The sequence below is a fragment of the Camelina sativa genome, chromosome 6 (genome assembly GCF_030686135.1).
Source record: "Camelina sativa cultivar CO46 ecotype springtype chromosome 6, ASM3068613v1".
In the NCBI taxonomy this organism is placed as follows: Eukaryota; Viridiplantae; Streptophyta; class Magnoliopsida; order Brassicales; family Brassicaceae; genus Camelina; species Camelina sativa.
The window spans coordinates 14,400,647-14,418,825 of NC_141885.1; the positions used below are offsets into that span (position 1 = coordinate 14,400,647).

Consider the following 18,179-nt stretch of genomic DNA (forward strand, 5'->3'; position numbering starts at 1 on the left):
GACTGGTTCTTTCATCTTTTATCAATATCTTGGGATAACTCATTTTAGTAAAATATTTATTACAAAAATTATTTATTAAACTATTGGGATTCTTAAACTATTTAATAAAAATTTCAAAAACATACAAATGTTTGAAACATTCTTTATATTTCATTTGAAAAATATTCTTTAAAAAATAATCTTACCTTCACATATGATTAAATAAATATTTATCAATGCTACACACATCAAGTTAAACAAATTTTTACGATTAACTGCCATGAAATTACATTGCAGTCATGTTATTTCGTTCGCTTTTATTCGTAATCTTTCGTTTGCATCTTTTTAATGTAACTTTTTATCTGTGTCTTTTCATCGTAACTTTTCGTAAAATATTTTTTTTATTTCTGAAAAATGAATAAATGCAATCTACAGTCGTGTCTTCTCTTCTTAACCTTACAGTCATATTTTTGTATATTTTGTGAACCATTACAACTTGTTCTCTTGTTGTCAAATATGATATGTAAATGATTATATTTGTAAATTTCTTTTATTTTTGTTTTGTTTTAAATGATAAAATTATTAATACATTGTATAAGACACTATAAATTTCTGAAATAATCATATCATAAATTACAAATATTAAAAATATTAATTGAGGACCATTCTTAAAATGACATAATGATTGGTTTAAATTCATTTCAATTAATTATTTTAATATTTTTTAGCATAACTCAAACATATTTCTATTTCCAAAATCAATTTTTACTTCATAAAAAATGAATATAAATATTACTATTCAGTCAGTCAGTAAGAAAATTACCAATCCTCTCTAATTTGAATATAACTAAACAGAAAATTATCACATATTTTATTTATTTAAATCAAAACTCATTTATATATTCATATAAAAAAGAATATATCTATTTTCATATTTGTAGTATTTTTTTTTTTGACAACCATAAAGGTAGTATTGTAAATGAATATATAATACAAACAACTATCGTTTTATAGATGAAACATATTTTTATATAATACAACCTATAGTCAATAAACATTTTGGCAATTATAATAGATTATATATATATATGGTTAATCCAATATTGAATGTACTTATTACTTATTTTTCTCCGCATAAGATGCTAGTTAATTATCCTGAGTCATACATAAATAAATAATATAATAAATAGAGGGGAACAATAATAGTTAGAATCAAGCGTCGATAGCTCAATTGGTAAAGACTCTCTGGCAAAGTTTAGAGGTCACCGGTTCGAGGGACGGCACTTGGGAGGGGACAATATAAAATGCTCTTGTCTATGGCCTGAGGGTATATACGGGTCTAGGCTCGGAACCTCTTAGTAATTCAAAAAAAAAACAATAATAGTTAGAACTTGTAACAATAATATTTAGGTGTATGATGTAGCATCACAATGTGTGCGTCTAAAGAAGATGGTCGGTCAACGACGGCCGGGTTCATTGCTCTCACACGCTCCTCTTTTTTTGGCAGTGAGAATCCAAAACATTTTCAAACTTTTAAAATATTTCATATTCAGTATCTTTTGTTGTTAAGATTTCAATTTGAGTGTATTATGACTAGAACTATATATACAAATTCTCTTAACCTATATGAAGTTGTAGATAAGTCTTTGTCATCAAGATAATTTATTGGACAATCATCTCAACCGTCAATCTTTCTGTTGATCACTGGTTTTCCATCTCCCAATAAACTGAATATTCCCAACAGTATAAAATATAATAGAACGAATGTGATATTTTATTTTTACTTTTACCTTGATATTTCATAATCATATATTAAAAAAAAAAAATATAGAAATCCATATTGTTTTCTATAATACAATTAGTTTTCTAATCAAAAAGCATGGAGTAGACAAATGTATACTTGTGACAAAAAATATACGAGCCAATATGCTCTCATTTTCTGAAAAAAATCAACTTGAATCACATTTTTTAACAGCTAAACACAAAAATTTTCGTTTGGATTCATACCAATAGAATGATAACCCTCGATGAATAGATGGTTAAAGAGCGTATCTTAAGGTTACTTAAACGAAAACAAAAAATTATTTAAATATATTTTTGTATTGTACACACAACCATAAATATCAAATTTACCAAAAAAATTGCAACGGTTAATAAGATAAATCAAAAGTTTTAATGGTTCATCAAATAAACAAAATTTGCCGTGGTGTAATTAAAAGGTTGCAACAATTCATTTAAATATATTTTAGTTATTTAAAACTAATAAATAATAATTTATTAAGAGTTTATCCAAGTGATGTGATCTTAAATATTAAATATACCAATGTTGTAATGGTTCAGTTAAACGGCTAAAATATATTTTTAATATATTAAAATTAATAATTTATGAAGATATATACCTAGAGACTGAATATAATTAAATATAAAAACGATTACCAAAATATATCAAACTGTAATAAATTTCTCCCAGTGATAATACGTCATTTCTAACAAATTCTCTTTTAACTAATACAAATATAAAGAAAATTTGAATACAATGATGAGAGGTTATTTATATATAAACTTCTAAAGATGTGAACATTTGAATAGACACAACTGTTTGTAAAATACACAATTCTATATTCAACAGACACAACTTTTTAGAGAGACGCAACTGTACAAATTTTCTATCAAAAAATTAAAATAAAGAAAATTTGAATACAATGATGAGAAGTCACTTATATATAAATTTATAAAGATGTGAACATTTGCATAGACACAACTGTTTGTAAGAGACACAACTCTACATTTAACCGATGAAACTTTTTAGAGTTACAACCGCTGAAAAAATATATATATTTTTACGAAAAAGTACGACGAAAAAACGCAACTGTTGTTGGCATTTATTCAGATTGTTAATATTATATAGATTAGGGTTTGTCTTGGAACAGCATAGGTCCGGTTCCGTTGGTTTGTTTGTTTCATTCAACCACGACCACGTCTTGAACTACGGTTTCTTCTTCTCCAGTTTCAGAGTTTAGCTAGTAACAAACTCTGTTCATCCGGGAAATCAATGGGTTACCAAGCCGACTTGGTTTAACCGCGGGTCAATGAATTCTAATTTTAACAAGTTCAGCAAAAGCCAAGATAGTTTCCGATTACGTTAAACACAATTCACTACAACAAAATTATGAATTAATTCAAATTTCTTGATGTTTTGAAGCAAATTTTCATGAATTATAACATTTGTGAAACACGTAAATGATTATTTGGTTTACTTGGTTTTAACGCGTAGTATAATATAACCAGACAGGATTAATTTACTATGTTATTCTCATCTCTAATGGATAGTTTTGTATCAATCGTCGATATTGGTAACCTTAGTAGTGGACGCACAAGACAAACATTTCCATACTAGTCTGAAAACAAACCCCCTACACGACGACCTTTGGTTCTTCTTCATAGCTTTGTTCGCCGTCTTCTTTCTCCCTCCTAAACAACTCCGATTGTTTCTTCGGTCGACGGCTTCGCCACCACCTTCACCACCGGCCTCTTCGGTCTCTTTTGTGGTAAAAGTGTAGCTTCTAAGGTACATTTGTCTACAAGATATGCTGTCAACCACCGTGGAGCGACGCTTGCTACCGCCGTGTGTGATTGACCGTAGGAACTCTGCCTCCGCCATTGGCCACTTGTAAACATTTCAGTAAGTCATAAGCGGCCGGACGCCAACGGTGTCGCTTGTGATAGTTACACAATCATCTATGCATTTGGAGGCCATGGTTGCTTTTTGGAGGGTACTTCTAACTTGTAGTGTGTACTCGTTATTTTTGTTGTGAACGTGTTGGGTTTATGTAGCTTTTATATATATTCATAAATCCTTATCTTTATCAAATATATACTGTATAACTTTTATTTTATTGTAGAAAATACCAAGTCAGAGAAAAAACTTGAGAAGTTTTCTCAACTTGATTCTTGTATACTTGTCAACTATATAAGAAGAAGCATTACCCAAAAAAGAGAACGTCTCTAACATCCCTAAAATATCTCCCCATATCCCTCTTGCATTCTCAAATCCGTTCACTCTTCCGGCTTAAAATCTCTATCTCTCTCTCTCTTAATCTTTCTATATACTTGTTGTAATGACCCTCGCCAAAGGGTAAAATCTAGAATGAAAATTCTTGGGCCAAGGACGTGCATTGGACACGAATGGGAAGGAAATGAGGAGAGTAGCGGAATTACAGAAGTAATGTCCGAGAAATTCTAGACGGATCGGGAGATGGCCGATGGTACCATGTACCATGTATCAAGTGCCGTACCGTACGTATGTACACGGACGGACATAGCGGACGAACGCCGAACGGTTTAGGAAGCGTATGGACGTGGACTAAAGACGGAAGAGGATCCACTAAGAGAAGTGATTATTTTAATCAAAGTGGAATCTCTACTAAGATTATTTTAATCAAGTGGAGTTTAGTGGAAGATTATTTAAATCTTGAAGAGATAATGGGGTTTAGTGGCCAAGTGTTGATGTTAGAAGCTCACACTTGTGAACTCACATGCACTAAGAGGAGAAGAAGAACTCGCATGCATTGGTTGCTTCCACCACCCAAAATTCTCTATTTAAGGGACCTCACTTCTCTCATTTTCGCACAAAGTTACAAGGGGTAAGGAGAGACTTTGAGAGAAAGAGTGAGCGAGAGAAGAGAAAAGGTGGCGAGTTGTTAAGGAGAAGAAGAGAGAGTTCAAGACAAGACTATCGACCGCAAGTTGAAACGATAAGGAAATCGTTTTCAAACCAAGGAAAGGATCAGGGTATGCCGTGAGAAGAACTCAACAAAGGAGGCCGATCATCGCCAGTTTACTGTGAGTTCAGGCACATGTCTTGCCGGCGTAGATGGAGAGTTGAAACTCCTATCTAGTGCGCGGATCTGCATGTTTATTTAGTTGCATGTTTTACCGGTTTAGATGGGGGATTAAATACCACCATTTAGTACGCGGATCGCATGATGGTTGTGTTGCATGTTTTACCGGTTTAGATGGGGGAGTAAAGACCACCATTTAGTACGCAGATTGCATGATGGTTGTGTTGCATGTTTTACCGGTTTAGATGGGGGAGTAAATACCTCCATTTAGTACGCGGATTGCATGGTTATTGTTGTTGCATGTTTACTTGAATGTCTTTGTGATTTTCTTGTTTAAACACAAGCGCGGTGAGGTTACACTGGTTGTTAGTTCGAAATGTTCTAATAACCAGGGTGGTAACATGATAGGATACTTGTGAAATTATGGGTTTAAAAACCATGTAAATTTCAAGTATCAAAAATTGGTGAAGTCTTAATGCATTTGTCCTTGTGAAATTCCGGCTAAGCATGGTAAGACTTGGTATGGCTGTCCTTCCTATTCCGTACCACATGCAACCGCGACATGTAACCCATGTGCGTGTGTTGTAGGGCTGGTTACGAAGAGCTCGTAGGTCATTGGGTTCGCTACCCTGGCCGAAGCTGTCTACACGATGGTGTGACTTGAGAGAAGTCCGGTTACATGCTTTTGTGGCTGTAACGCGGTTGTTCTAAATGGGGTGAAGGAGAGGAAGCATACCGGGCCCTAGAAATAAATTTGTTTAAAACTTGCGTGTTTTAGTACAAGTTATGTGTTGTTGTTGATGCATGTTTATGCATGTTAGTGAGAATTGCATGATAGCTTATTTGTTTAGCTCATTGTCTTCCGCATGCTATCTCTGGTTGTTGTGGTTGTTGTATGCTTGCGTGCATGTTGTTTGTTGATGGGGTTATAGAGTTGGGGATTAACTCTCTGCAGGAACCCTGAGCTCACTAAGTAATCTTTGATTACTTATGATAAATTTTTGTGCTGCAGGTAACCCTAGAGGGAACTAGAGGCCGTGGTGAACGATAGGAAAACCGGAGTAGTTTTGTTTTTGGTGTCTATTGTAAAATACAAGTACGTTTTCTTTTTGTATCAAACTTTGGCTGTAGGCCTGGTGCAAAACTTTAAGACCTTCTGTTTAATCGGTTGTAATTAATGTTTTTTTTTAATCAAAGTAATCGGTTTTATTTTAATCGGGCGAGTGGTACTGATATAGACTTTGTCCGAGTCGGCTCAACACACGGCACGTCTGTAGGGTTGTAAAGCCTTAAGGATAGGCCTTGTGGTCGGGAACCTCACCGATGGACTGGCCAAAAGGGTCTTGATTTGTTCTTGTACTCGGCCGGACCGTCGATGAATGTTCCCATAGTAGCGTCCCGGTGCGGTCCGTGGTCCACCCGGCCATACGGCGGTCTGGGGGCGTTACAATTGTATTTATGAGTCACTTCACAAGCATCAATAGTAGACTACAAATTGTATTTTTGAATCACTTCAGAAGCATCTTTCTATATCAAGTATATATATAGTAGTTTAGAATTGGCAAAAAAATTAAAACCAAAGATAAAAAGGACTGTTACTCGGGAAAAAATTGAGATATGTTGAGATGACCAAAACTTTGGTGAATTAGATGTTCAGCTTATTCCATGAGATCCACAACAAATAACACCTTACTGTGTACCATCAAAAGTTTGGCGTTTTCCTTGATACTCGGGTTCAGAAGAGTAACTATGCTAAACTCTTCATTCGTTGGATTCCCACTAGAAAGGCTAGCTAGTTCCATGATTCCATCTCTCTTTCTCATAATTTATTCACGTATTGAAAAGTTCTTTAAAATAAATAAAGAAGCCAAGTTGAATATTTTTCTGACCAAAAAAAAACTAACAAATAAAAAGTGTTACCCACTATAGGACTAGGAGACGTATAACGTATTGACTCATTCGTCACCTGAACAAAGACATGTTTTCACGTTTTCCGAAGCGTTACTTGGTAAGCTCTCTTGAAATGTCCTCCCATTGTTTATAACCTTTTCTGTTATGGTTTTCTCTTCGCAGAGAATATGGAGAGTTCCCATAGGTTTTTGTTGATGGCACTAATAGTACTAGCCTCCTTTTTTGCTCACCATGTTCAAGCACAAACAGGTAACCCCACATTTTAATTCAAACGTTTAGGATAATTTTCGTATACCTTTTGAAATGAAGAAATATGTTATTAGACCCGTAAAATTATTTGCATGGTCTGTCGTATTAATTGGTAATGCTTGTAAACTATCTACAAAAAAAAATCTGATACGTAAACTAATTAATGCAATGGGTTTGAACAATACAATTAATCTCCTCTATCTCTTTCAACAGAGTTCATCAGTTTGGATTGCGGATTATCCCCAAGTGAACAGTCTCCTTATATTGAGGTGGAAACTGGATTAAATTTCTCATCAGATTCAAGCTTCATCCAAAGTGGGAAAATTGGTAAAATTGATGCAAGCTTAGAGTGGAAGTACCCAAAATCACAGACAACGTTGAGATACTTTCCAGACGGTCTACGAAACTGCTACAATCTGAGCGTGCACAAGGGAACAAATTATTTGATCAGAGCTACAAGTAACTACGGAAATTACGATGGTCAAAACGTTTCTCCTAGATTTGATTTGTACATAGGCCCTAATTTCTGGGTAACAATAGATTTGGAGAAGCATGTAAATGGTGATACATGGGAGGAGATCATTCACATCCCAAAGTCAAACTCGTTGGATGTGTGTCTCATTAAGACAGGCACATCAACGCCAATCATGTCGGCCTTGGAACTTAGGGCTCTACCAAATGATACTTACAACACAGGGTCAAGTTCTTTGAAGTCAATACTGAGGTCCTACCTAAGTGAATCAACAAAAGTTGTAAGGTAAATCAGCTTTAAATATTGATGGTTACTAATTCGGTTGTTGATGGTTACTAATGCGAGATTATATGAACCGCACTGCAGGTTCCCAGATGATATACACGACCGAATATGGGTTCCACACTTTGAGTCAGAATGGAAGCAGATTTCCACAGCTCTCAACGTCGATAACTCCCTTAATAGCTATTTTGTGCCGAAAGAATTGCTCATGACCGCCGCAATACCTGCTAATGCCAGTGCACTTTTGAGTTTTACTAAGGATCTTGAGTTCCCTAATGATAAATTAATCATATATTTCCACTTCAGTGAGGTACAAGCTTTACAGGCCAACCAGACTAGAGAGTTCAGCATTGTGTGGAATGGAGAAGAAATTTATCCCACTATGAGGCCTCAATATCTAGGGGTCACCACTGTTTACACCCGGGTACCATCTCTTTGTGAAGTAGGAAAATGCTTGTTACAGCTTAAAAGAACTCATAATTCAACTCTCCCTCCTCTACTTAACGCCATTGAAGTTTTGACAGTTATGAAGTTACCACAGTCTGAAACAAACGCAGATGATGGTACATTTTTTAAAAATTAAATTACTCAAAACATAGTGTATACTAAAATTTACATGTGCGTCGGAAAACTTTATGACAGTGATTGCTATAAAAAACATCAAAAACGCCAACAGATTGAGTAGAATCTCATGGCAAGGAGACCCATGCGTACCACGGCAGTTTCTATGGGAGGGTCTAAGTTGCAACGACACGAATGTGACTACGCCACCAAGAATCACTTCCTTGTGAGACCTCTATAACATAATAGAAAACATTTTTCTAACTATCTCACACTTGTTTATTTTTTTTTTACTTGGACTTTTAAACAGAAACTTGTCTTCAAGTGGTTTAACGGGGAATATAGCAACTGGAAATTAAAATCTTACCCATCTGCAAAAGCTGTAAGTATGTTTATTAGATACCGAAAGGAAAACTATTTAGACATGCCAGTGACATTTTTTTTTTTCGATTTATTACAAACTTCAGGGACTTGTCAAATAACAATTTGACCGGATTGGTGCCAGAGTTTCTAGCTGACATGAAATCTTTGCTGTTCATGTAAGTTTGTAGTATGTTATAGTGGGTATTCTCATGGATCATGTTCACCTAAGTACGAGAATTTTTCTTTTAAAAACAGAGACTTAAGGAAGAACAAACTGAATGGTTCAATACCAAAGACCCTACGTGATAGAGAAAAGAAAGGACTACAGCTATTGTAAAAGCAAATCCGTCCATACATTTTCATTCAAGATCCCTTGACTTGTGGCACAAGGCTTGTGCATATAGAATACTTAAAGATCAGTATATTATTTTTGCAGTGTTGATCGAGATGACAAGAAGGGCGATGGCAATAAATGTTTATCCAGTTCATGTGTCCCAAAAAAAGAAATTTCCAGTGATGATGGTTGCATTGGCTGTTTCCGCAGTTGTGGTCATCGGAGTGGTACTGATTCTCATTATCTTGTTCAGAAAGAAGAAGCAATCAAGTCCAGGTTTTGGCAGAGACTCATCAATCAATCAACAACTATAAACTATAAGGTGTCAATGATATGGTTGTTTTTACTAAAGTTTTCTCTATACATTATCTTTGTTCCCTTTGCTAGTTGCTATATCGGAACAGTTGATTGAGACAAAAAGGAGAAGGTTTACTTATTCAGAAGTTATGGAAATAACAAAAAACTTCCAAATAGCTCTAGGGGAAGGAGGGTTTGGCGTCGTCTATCATGGTTATCTGAATGATTCAGATCAAGTAGCGGTTAAAGTACTCTCGCAGTCATCATCACAAGGCTATAAACACTTCAAGGCCGAGGTATGATATGCCATAGATCTTCTAACAAAATAGCCAAAAAAAAACACACACAATATATGAAGTATGATCTATATACCGTAAAACCTCATAAATTAATAATATCGAGACCACATTATTTTTATTATTTTATAGAAATAGAAATGATCGATAAACTAATAATTATTAATTTTAAAAGATTAACCTAATTTTTGTATATATTTTTTTAAAACAAATCTAATCAAAATAGGAAACTCTGATAAAATTTGTATTTTTCTAAAGTTTCTCAATTTTTGGATGTAATTCAAAATAAAAACACCAAAAGTTTATGATGAAGTAAAAAAGAATAAATATGAGTTACAACAAGAATACAAATTTTAAAATAAATAAAAACAACACTAGAGTCATGTTTACTTAATTGTCTTAGTTATCTCTGAATAATCTATATAATAATAGCAATCTGAATAAATACGAAGAACAGTTGTATCTTTTCGTTATACCTTTTCATAAAATATTTTTTTTTTTTTTTTTTTAAATTATATGGTTGTGTCTCTTTAAAAATTACATATGTTGAATCTAAAGTTGTGTCTTTTACAAACAGTTGTGTCTATTCAAATATTCACATCCTTAGAAATCTATATATATGTTATTCTTTTGTGAAAATTTCATACTTTCTTTTCAATTCAAAGGTACACATCTTTAGAAATTTATATATTTATTTCTCTTTTACAAAATTTTCAAACTTCCTATTCAACAAAAAAATTTCATAAATCTGAATAAATTGCAAAGAACAGTTGCATCTCTTCGTTATACACTTTCATAAAATATTATATATATATATATATATATATATATTTCTTTTTAGACAGAAACTTCTATGATTGCGTCTCTTTAAAAAATTGCGCCTGTTAAATGTAAAGTTGTGTTTCTTGCAAACAGCTGTTTCTATTCAGATGTTCACATCTTTAGAAACCTCTATTTTTTCCTTTTTTGAGAAATATTAAAAAATCTATATACATGTTCTTCTTTTGTGAAATTTTCAAACTTTCTTTTCAATTCAAAGGTACAAATCTTTAGAAATTTATATTTATTTTTCTTTTACAAAATTTTCAAACTTCCTATTGAACAAAGATTTTTCATAAATCTGAATAGATACGAAGAACAGTTGCTTCTTTTTGTTACACATTTTCATAAAAAAATTTTAGATAGAAACTTCTACGGTTGGGTCCCTTTAAAAAATTGTGTCTATTGAATGTAAAGTTGTGTCTCTTACAAACAGTTGTGTTTATTCAAATGTTCACATATTTTGAAATCCATATATATGTTTTTTGAGAAATCTTTAAAAATATATGCATATTTTATTCTTTTGTGAAATTTTCAAAATTTCTTTTCAATTTAAACATACACATCTTAAAAAAATTATATATTTGTTTTTCCTTTACAAAATTTTCAAACTTTCTATTCAATACATATTTTTTCATAAATCTGAATAAATGTGAAAAACAGTTGCATCTTTTTGTTGTACATTTTCATCAAATATTTTATGTATTTATTTTTTCACATAAACTTCTACGGTTGCATCTCTTTAAACAAAAGAATCTCTTCATAATATGATGAATCACAATAATTTGAAATTCAACTTTTAAGGTCATTCTCTACTCTATAAATTATTTATCAACATACATAATTTTAACAATGATGTAAAAATGACTTCTCATCACTGTGAGAAATATTGTAATTTTGATTTATTTTATGAATCGTTGTACTCCCACTGTCTCTACTAGATTGATGTTTTGGCCATTTCTCATATATTAAGAAAAAGTTAAAGTTTTATCTATAAATTAATTTCTAATTACTTTTTGGTAGAAAGAAAAATATAAACCTCAGATCACATGCCATGTGGAGAAAATTATAAAGTTAAATAAAAACTATTTTAGGTTTTTAATGTACAACATCAATTTTTTAGGAACAAGAAAAATATTAAATCATCAATCTGTTAGAGACAGAAGAAGTAATTTTTAATTATATTCAGTATCTGAGTTTAATTCTTCATAAATTCTGAATTTTTATTTATTAAAATATATTAAACTAAATTATTCTAACCTATTTAATTGAATCATTGCAACATTTGCTATATTTAATATTTCAAATCACATCACTCGGATAAAATCTTCATAAATTATTATTTATTAGATTTTAATTACAAAAATATATTTAAATAAATTATTACAACCTTTTAATTAAACCTCAGAAAATTTAGTTTATTTGATGAACCATTAAAACTTTCTATTTCTATTTTGAACCGTTGCAACTTTTGGAAAATTTGATATTTATGGTTGTGTCAATGAAACTAAAATATAATTAAATAATTGTTTGTTATTATTTAGTTAAATTAAAGTTATTTGTCAAAAAAATGCAACTTTTGGTTTGTTTTTATCGTATATTTATGTTATGATTGTTTATATTTATAACCGTCTAACATTTCTTTTATAAAATGTCATATTTTCATTACAACTCTTATTTATGTTCTTTTTTATTTAGATATGTGGATTTGAGTACATCAATTTTTATTTTAAAAATGCAATTATGTTTATAGTATTAATCATTATTTATTTAATCTTAAAGAGTTTTCAATCATATGTCTATAGTTTTAATTATTTATTTAATTACATGTGAAGGTAAAGTTATTTTTAAGAATATTTATCGATAAATATTTGAAGAAAGTTTCAAATTTTTTTTTATTTTTTGAGTTTATTATTAAATAACTTAATAAAGATAAATAATTAAAGAAATTTTGTAATAACTATTTTATTAAAATGAGTTCCCTGCGATATCGCGGGGGCTCAATACCTGGTTTATATAATAATTAATTAATGTTAATAATAAGACCATATACAATTTACATATGATTTTCAAAAGAAAAATTTATCTTATTATTTTATCTAATTCTGTTAACTTTTACAGTGGCCCAGTTTGGGACTAAACGAACTTAACTAATTTATAGAGAGTTTTTGTATATGTTTAGCATCATGTTCAATCAATGTGTTTTTTCATTGTTGGTCATTAGGTCGAACTTCTTCTAAGAGTTCACCATATAAATTTGGTGAGCCTTGTCGGATATTGCGATGAAAGAGATCACTTGGCCCTCATTTACGAATACATGCCCAATGGAGATTTAAGAGATCATTTGTCAGGTGAAGTATGCACACACGTATATCTAATAATCATTTGAATCAAAATATATGATTCATACGATAACTAATTCTAATACAGGAAAAAAAGGTGACTCTGTTTTGAAATGGACCACCAGACTACAAATAGGTGTGGATGCTGCACTAGGTTCGGGCTAACTCAAAACAGTTTCACTAACTTGTTTTCATTACAAAAGCGTTCATGTCATTAGTGGATATCAATGATTCACATATATGATTATACATCTTAATATTACAAAAAAAAGTATAATGCTGATTAACAATTTCCTACCAAGTCTTCATTCACCCAAATTTCTCACATCAATTAACATGAATGGGTCTTGCATAGGATTGGAGTATTTGCATTATGGATGTCGACCGTCAATGGTGCATAGAGATGTCAAAAGTACAAATATATTGTTGGACGATCACTTGAGGGCCAAAATCCCAGATTTTGGCTTTCAAAATTGTTTCAAATTGGAGATGAATCTGAGGTTTCAACGGTCCTTGCTGGTACTCACGGATATCTTGATCCCGAGTAAGTACTATTAGGGCATGTCCAACCGAGAAATGGTTGGAGATTCTCAAAAAAATAATAATAATACTTTAATCATACAATAAGCAATGTTGCTTCAATGAAAATTGAACTAATGAAAATGGTCTATAGCCTATAAACAGTAAAGAAACGTTGCTGCAGTAAGCAATTCCAGAAACGTTTCTTTTTTTAGTGGGCCAGCTTTTGAATTTTTTAGTTAAAATTTGGCCCTACAAAAACATGAATAACCCAATAAGTACTCCCAGTGGACTTGGTCTTTGTTCACTCCCTTGATATATACATGTTGTCATTTAAGTTGACATTCATCTTTAGTTCTTTACTGCTTTTACATATAAATCCTACTTCATCTTCTTGTTTCCAGATATTATAGAACATGTCGGTTGGCTGAAATGAGCGATGTATACAGTTTTGGGATTGTATTACTAGAGATGATCACAAACAACCATGTGATTGACCAAGCCCGGGAAACGCCTACAGAATGGGTGGCATTTGTGCTTAGTGAAGGAGATATTACTAGGATTGTTGATCCTAACCTTCACGGTGAATACAACTCTCGTTCAGTTTGGAGAGCTCTTGAATTGGGTATGTCATGCGCAAACCCTTCTTCAGAAAAACGGCCAAACATGTCCCAGGTTGTTATCGACTTAAAATAGTGTATAACTTCTGAAAATTCTATGAAAAGTAAGAACAATGACTCAGACTCCCATGGTTCCCTGGAACTTAGCTCGAGCTTCGATACTGATGTGGCCCATAGTGCAAGGTAGTATTTGCATAGGCCCCTTGCTCGCGTCCGTGTATTTCTGCTGGTGGTATTTTTTCTTTGGTGAGAGGAGTGCTTGATTCTTTTAGACATCACAAATTCACAAGTAAAGAACATACTGCATACCAAATGTTTTGACAGACTTTGCTTCTCTCCGGTTATCTTCCTCACTTGGGAAGTTTTGTTGGCTTGGAAAAAAATTAAAACAGTCTTCTCCTTCCATCTTGAGGATTGAGGAAATATGAACACTATGACAGCTAGAAGGAACCGAAAATCTTTTCCTTACTTGATGGCTCTTAGGATTCGATAAAAGTGACTGCTCAAACAAACAATACACTTGTTCCCCTTGTTTTTTTTTTTAATTTCTTTTCTTGGCAAGGAATCATATTTAGGTCTATTACACTTGTAAAGCCTTAACATTTTCAATATATGGTCATGAATTGATGCTGATTTTTAATTAAGTTTTAAGATTTGTTTTTATAGTTTTTAGATTTTAGAACTTAGTTTTTGATTTTGCTATTAGATTTGTGTTTTAAAAGCCCCCTAAAACCACTTTTTTATTCTAATAATTAAACAACAATGATTATATTAGATGAGAGATTATGGTGAGAGATCCCCATTGCACATGCTCTTATAATACATAAGCAAGCTGCTGTTGAAAATTGGTTAATATCTTATACGTGTGTTGTGTACGATAAAAATTAGTAAACCAGAATATTGTGAAGAGAAATGAAGGATGTATAGTATTGGAACAATCTTCATGATACATGTATAAAATGCTATAAGATTTCATTTATATTGAAACCCATCACTGATAAAATTTTCCAAAACTTAGTTATTATTCATCTCTTTATTGATAAAATTACTTCACTCATTAACATTAATCTTATTAGGGTAACTACAAGGCAAATATTTCTTTAAGAATCTGACCACCAACGCCCTACGCGATGTGGTTTTACTCCTCCTCGTACATTTTTTCGCAACCTTCTTCCTACACCCTCCAAAATATCTTCGATCATTGTCCTCGTTTTCCTCTTTTCTTGAGAACTCATAGCTCCTAAGGTACATTTGTCTACAAGATATGCTCTCAATCGCTGTGGTACGACTCTGGCTACCGCCGTGGCTGATTGATTGTATGAACTCCGCCTCTGCAGCTGGCCATTTGTGAATTTTGGCGAAAGTTGTACCCGGCCGGACCCAAATGGCATCATTTTCGACGTTTACACAGTCACTTGTGCATTTGGAAGCCATGGCCGCCTAATCTTTTTTTTTTCTCTCTCTTTGTTAACGTTAGGTTTGGCTTTGTATAATTAAGATGTAATGTTTTGGTATAATGGGACATATGGATGGATATATATATATATATATATATATATGTTATAATAATGGCGAGATATTTTTGGTAATAAAATTAGTTGACTGAAAAAGTATGACTCAATTAGAGTGACTTCCATAATCAATCCTCCTTAATCAAGAATTGTGTGTATTTACATGTCATCCATAGTCAAGGATGTTTTTTTCAAAATTATTAATTATAATCAGAATTTTGGGTATATTAAAGGAAAGATTGGAAACATTTGACTGACTCCGAACAGAAATGGAAAGATGTGACAACAAATTTATGTCCTGCTAATATTTTGTTGAATACAAAGTATCCAACAACCATACTATATGTGCTGTACACTGACTCACAATAAGAGACATTCTTATTACCCAACCAGATTACTGAAGTTGCTCGGTCAACCCGAAGACCTAGTTATGATATAACTTAAACTTATCAGTCCATCCGAAACATAATTACACAATGACCGTGATTAGTATTTAGCACTAATTGAAAGAAGCATCAGTGATGATATCACACTAGAACTCATTTATGACTGTTAATTATCTTAGTTTCGTCAGAATTGGACTAGCATCATACACAATACTTTTATGACATATTCATTCTGCATAATTACATTGATTTGAAAACTTAGTGGATAGATAAGATTTTAGATTCTTAACCATGTATCTAAATCTTATGTATGTTATGTAATATGTATACTAAAAAATGAAATAAAAGTTGTTAATTGGGACAAAGGCCCTGTTCTTTTTCTTGTAGCTAGCGATCACAACCAGTGACCGATAATTACTCTCTTTTTTTTTTTAATCGCTGGATTTTAGTTTGAGAAAATATCTTCTCCAGATTTCCCTAGATTTTCAGTTGCAGGTGTCGCTCGATATTCTGGCGATCAATTAAACGGTCGCATCGACTCCCAGATCCTTGTCTCTCACCTGAATATAATCGCTTGTTTCCGATCCAAGTTGAAAACCAGTTATTTTTTCAGTCGCTCAATATTGTCGCAGCGACTAGGTAAAAGAACAGGGCTAAAATACATTTAACTTGTCACTTGTAGCCGTTAGATAATAACGGTTTTCTCTAACGTCTATTTATTGTTATCACTTCGAACCTAAGTTTACAAAGTTACAGATAAACCATCAGTATACAATACATACATAATCAATAAATACTCGTCTTAATCAATAACCAACAAGTGTCTTTGTAGGGTAGATAGTTATTTCTGATGGTCAACTGATACTCCTATGTTTCAAACTATATGATGGTTTAGAGATTTTATTTTGTTTCATTATACAAGATGTTTTACAAATTTTTATGCAAATTATAAATGATTTGAAATTTTATGGCTATTTTGATTTTACCGTCATTTTGTAATATATATTGAAATAGAGAGAGTATTATTTAATTACGGCAAGTCTATAAATGGTGGTAAGTGGTTATTTATGAGGGTATATGGATACTACTAATGGTAAGTTATTTCCTAGAAACAAATTGTTTCCTACATTTTTAACGATATTTGCCGTAAGAAATCGATCATTTTCTTATTTACAGTAGCCCAATGTTGATAATATTTCAGTATTTGTCAATTTACCATGCTTAGACGGATCTATTTGTAACTATAGCATTGATACAAAGTAACAGTCTAATAGGAGATACCATTTCCTAATGTCGGCAAGTACCAAAAGAGCAGATATATGACATACAAAGCTATCTAAAACATTGAATATCTAAAAAAGTTGTGTCCCTGTTCTAAGGCAACTAGGATTTGGATTTTGGATTTTGGAAGCGATTATGTTGGATATGGGTTTTATCCAATCTTAACAGGCTTCCGCTCGACCCATATAAAAAAACAGTCAATGAAGTTTATGGAAAAGTTGACTAGCCGAATAAAATCACAGGGGCCGACAAATATGCTCCAGTGGCCCATTAAGCGATCGGCCGACCTAAGCGACGGCCCAAGTACAAATGACCGCTGCCAAGATGGTTAGAATGGGAAACGGTACCACATCAATCCCAAGGCAAAGGAAATGGTATGCCCCATCAACTATAAATAGAGGAGGGCCCGAACAAGCAATGACATGAAGTTAACTAGAATAGGAGTCAGGATATAGTCCGATTCTAATTCTAAGTGCTTAAGTTGGATTAGCGAATTTACAGTTTTGTAATTAGCCGATCGACTTTAATTGATATTGCTGTAATTTTGTCGATCCTTGATAGTTGTAATAAAAAGTCCTCAGTTTTAATTTTTAGCCCTTATTATCTGTCCCGACTAGAAGGGGCAGCGAGAGGGGCGAAAGCCTAGGAACCACTCCAAAATTTGGTAAAAACATTTGAATAGAGGGGACAAAAAAAAAATATTTCTTGGGAAAAGGTCCAAAAAATTCAGTTTATCTACGGTCTAAAATTTATTTGAGACGGGACTCCTTATTGCTAAATATTTCCTTATTCGACAATCTCTCAATCAACGAATATACATTAAAAAGGTCATTAGACAGAGAAAAAGGACAAGAGTAGACAACAGCCTAAGAATAGGCTAAGAGCGATAACCCTCCCCACTTTCAAAGAATATCAACGAGATCATCATTATTTGTTATTTAAAAAGATAATCATCGTTAACAAAAATCATCATTACCCAAGAGTTCATTGTTAGCGGTGACCAATAAACCGGCAGCGAAAAAAATCCCCAAACAGTTTGGCGCTAAAACGAGGGGGCTGAACCTTCGCCCTTCTATTTAGGAAATAGCTATTATGTGCATCAATCCCCTATATATT

At 32.7% G+C, this 18,179-nt stretch overlaps 1 protein-coding gene and 2 pseudogenes across 2 annotated transcripts; 1 reads left to right on the top strand and 2 right to left on the bottom strand.

The window, feature by feature from the left end:
* Positions 1–3,293: 3,293 nt before the first annotated feature.
* On the bottom strand, positions 3,294–3,736 carry LOC104698910 (uncharacterized; annotated as a pseudogene).
* A 3,162-nt stretch (positions 3,737–6,898) lies between these two features.
* Positions 6,899–14,525, top strand: LOC104698911 (putative receptor-like protein kinase At3g46340; annotated as a pseudogene). Its single transcript, XR_015560429.1, has 12 exons — positions 6,899–6,980; positions 7,194–7,737; positions 7,819–8,297; positions 8,377–8,521; positions 8,606–8,677; positions 8,763–8,834; positions 8,914–8,991; positions 9,095–9,585; positions 12,629–12,755; positions 12,835–12,900; positions 13,102–13,290; positions 13,670–14,525. The product of XR_015560429.1 is annotated as a putative receptor-like protein kinase At3g46340 (transcript).
* A 377-nt stretch (positions 14,526–14,902) lies between these two features.
* On the bottom strand, positions 14,903–15,363 carry LOC147942582 (uncharacterized). Its single transcript, XM_087453753.1, has one exon. It carries the CDS (start codon positions 15,317–15,319, stop codon positions 14,936–14,938), a length of 384 nt encoding a protein of 127 aa, XP_087309879.1. The 5' UTR covers positions 15,320–15,363; the 3' UTR covers positions 14,903–14,935.
* Positions 15,364–18,179: the final 2,816 nt, after the last annotated feature.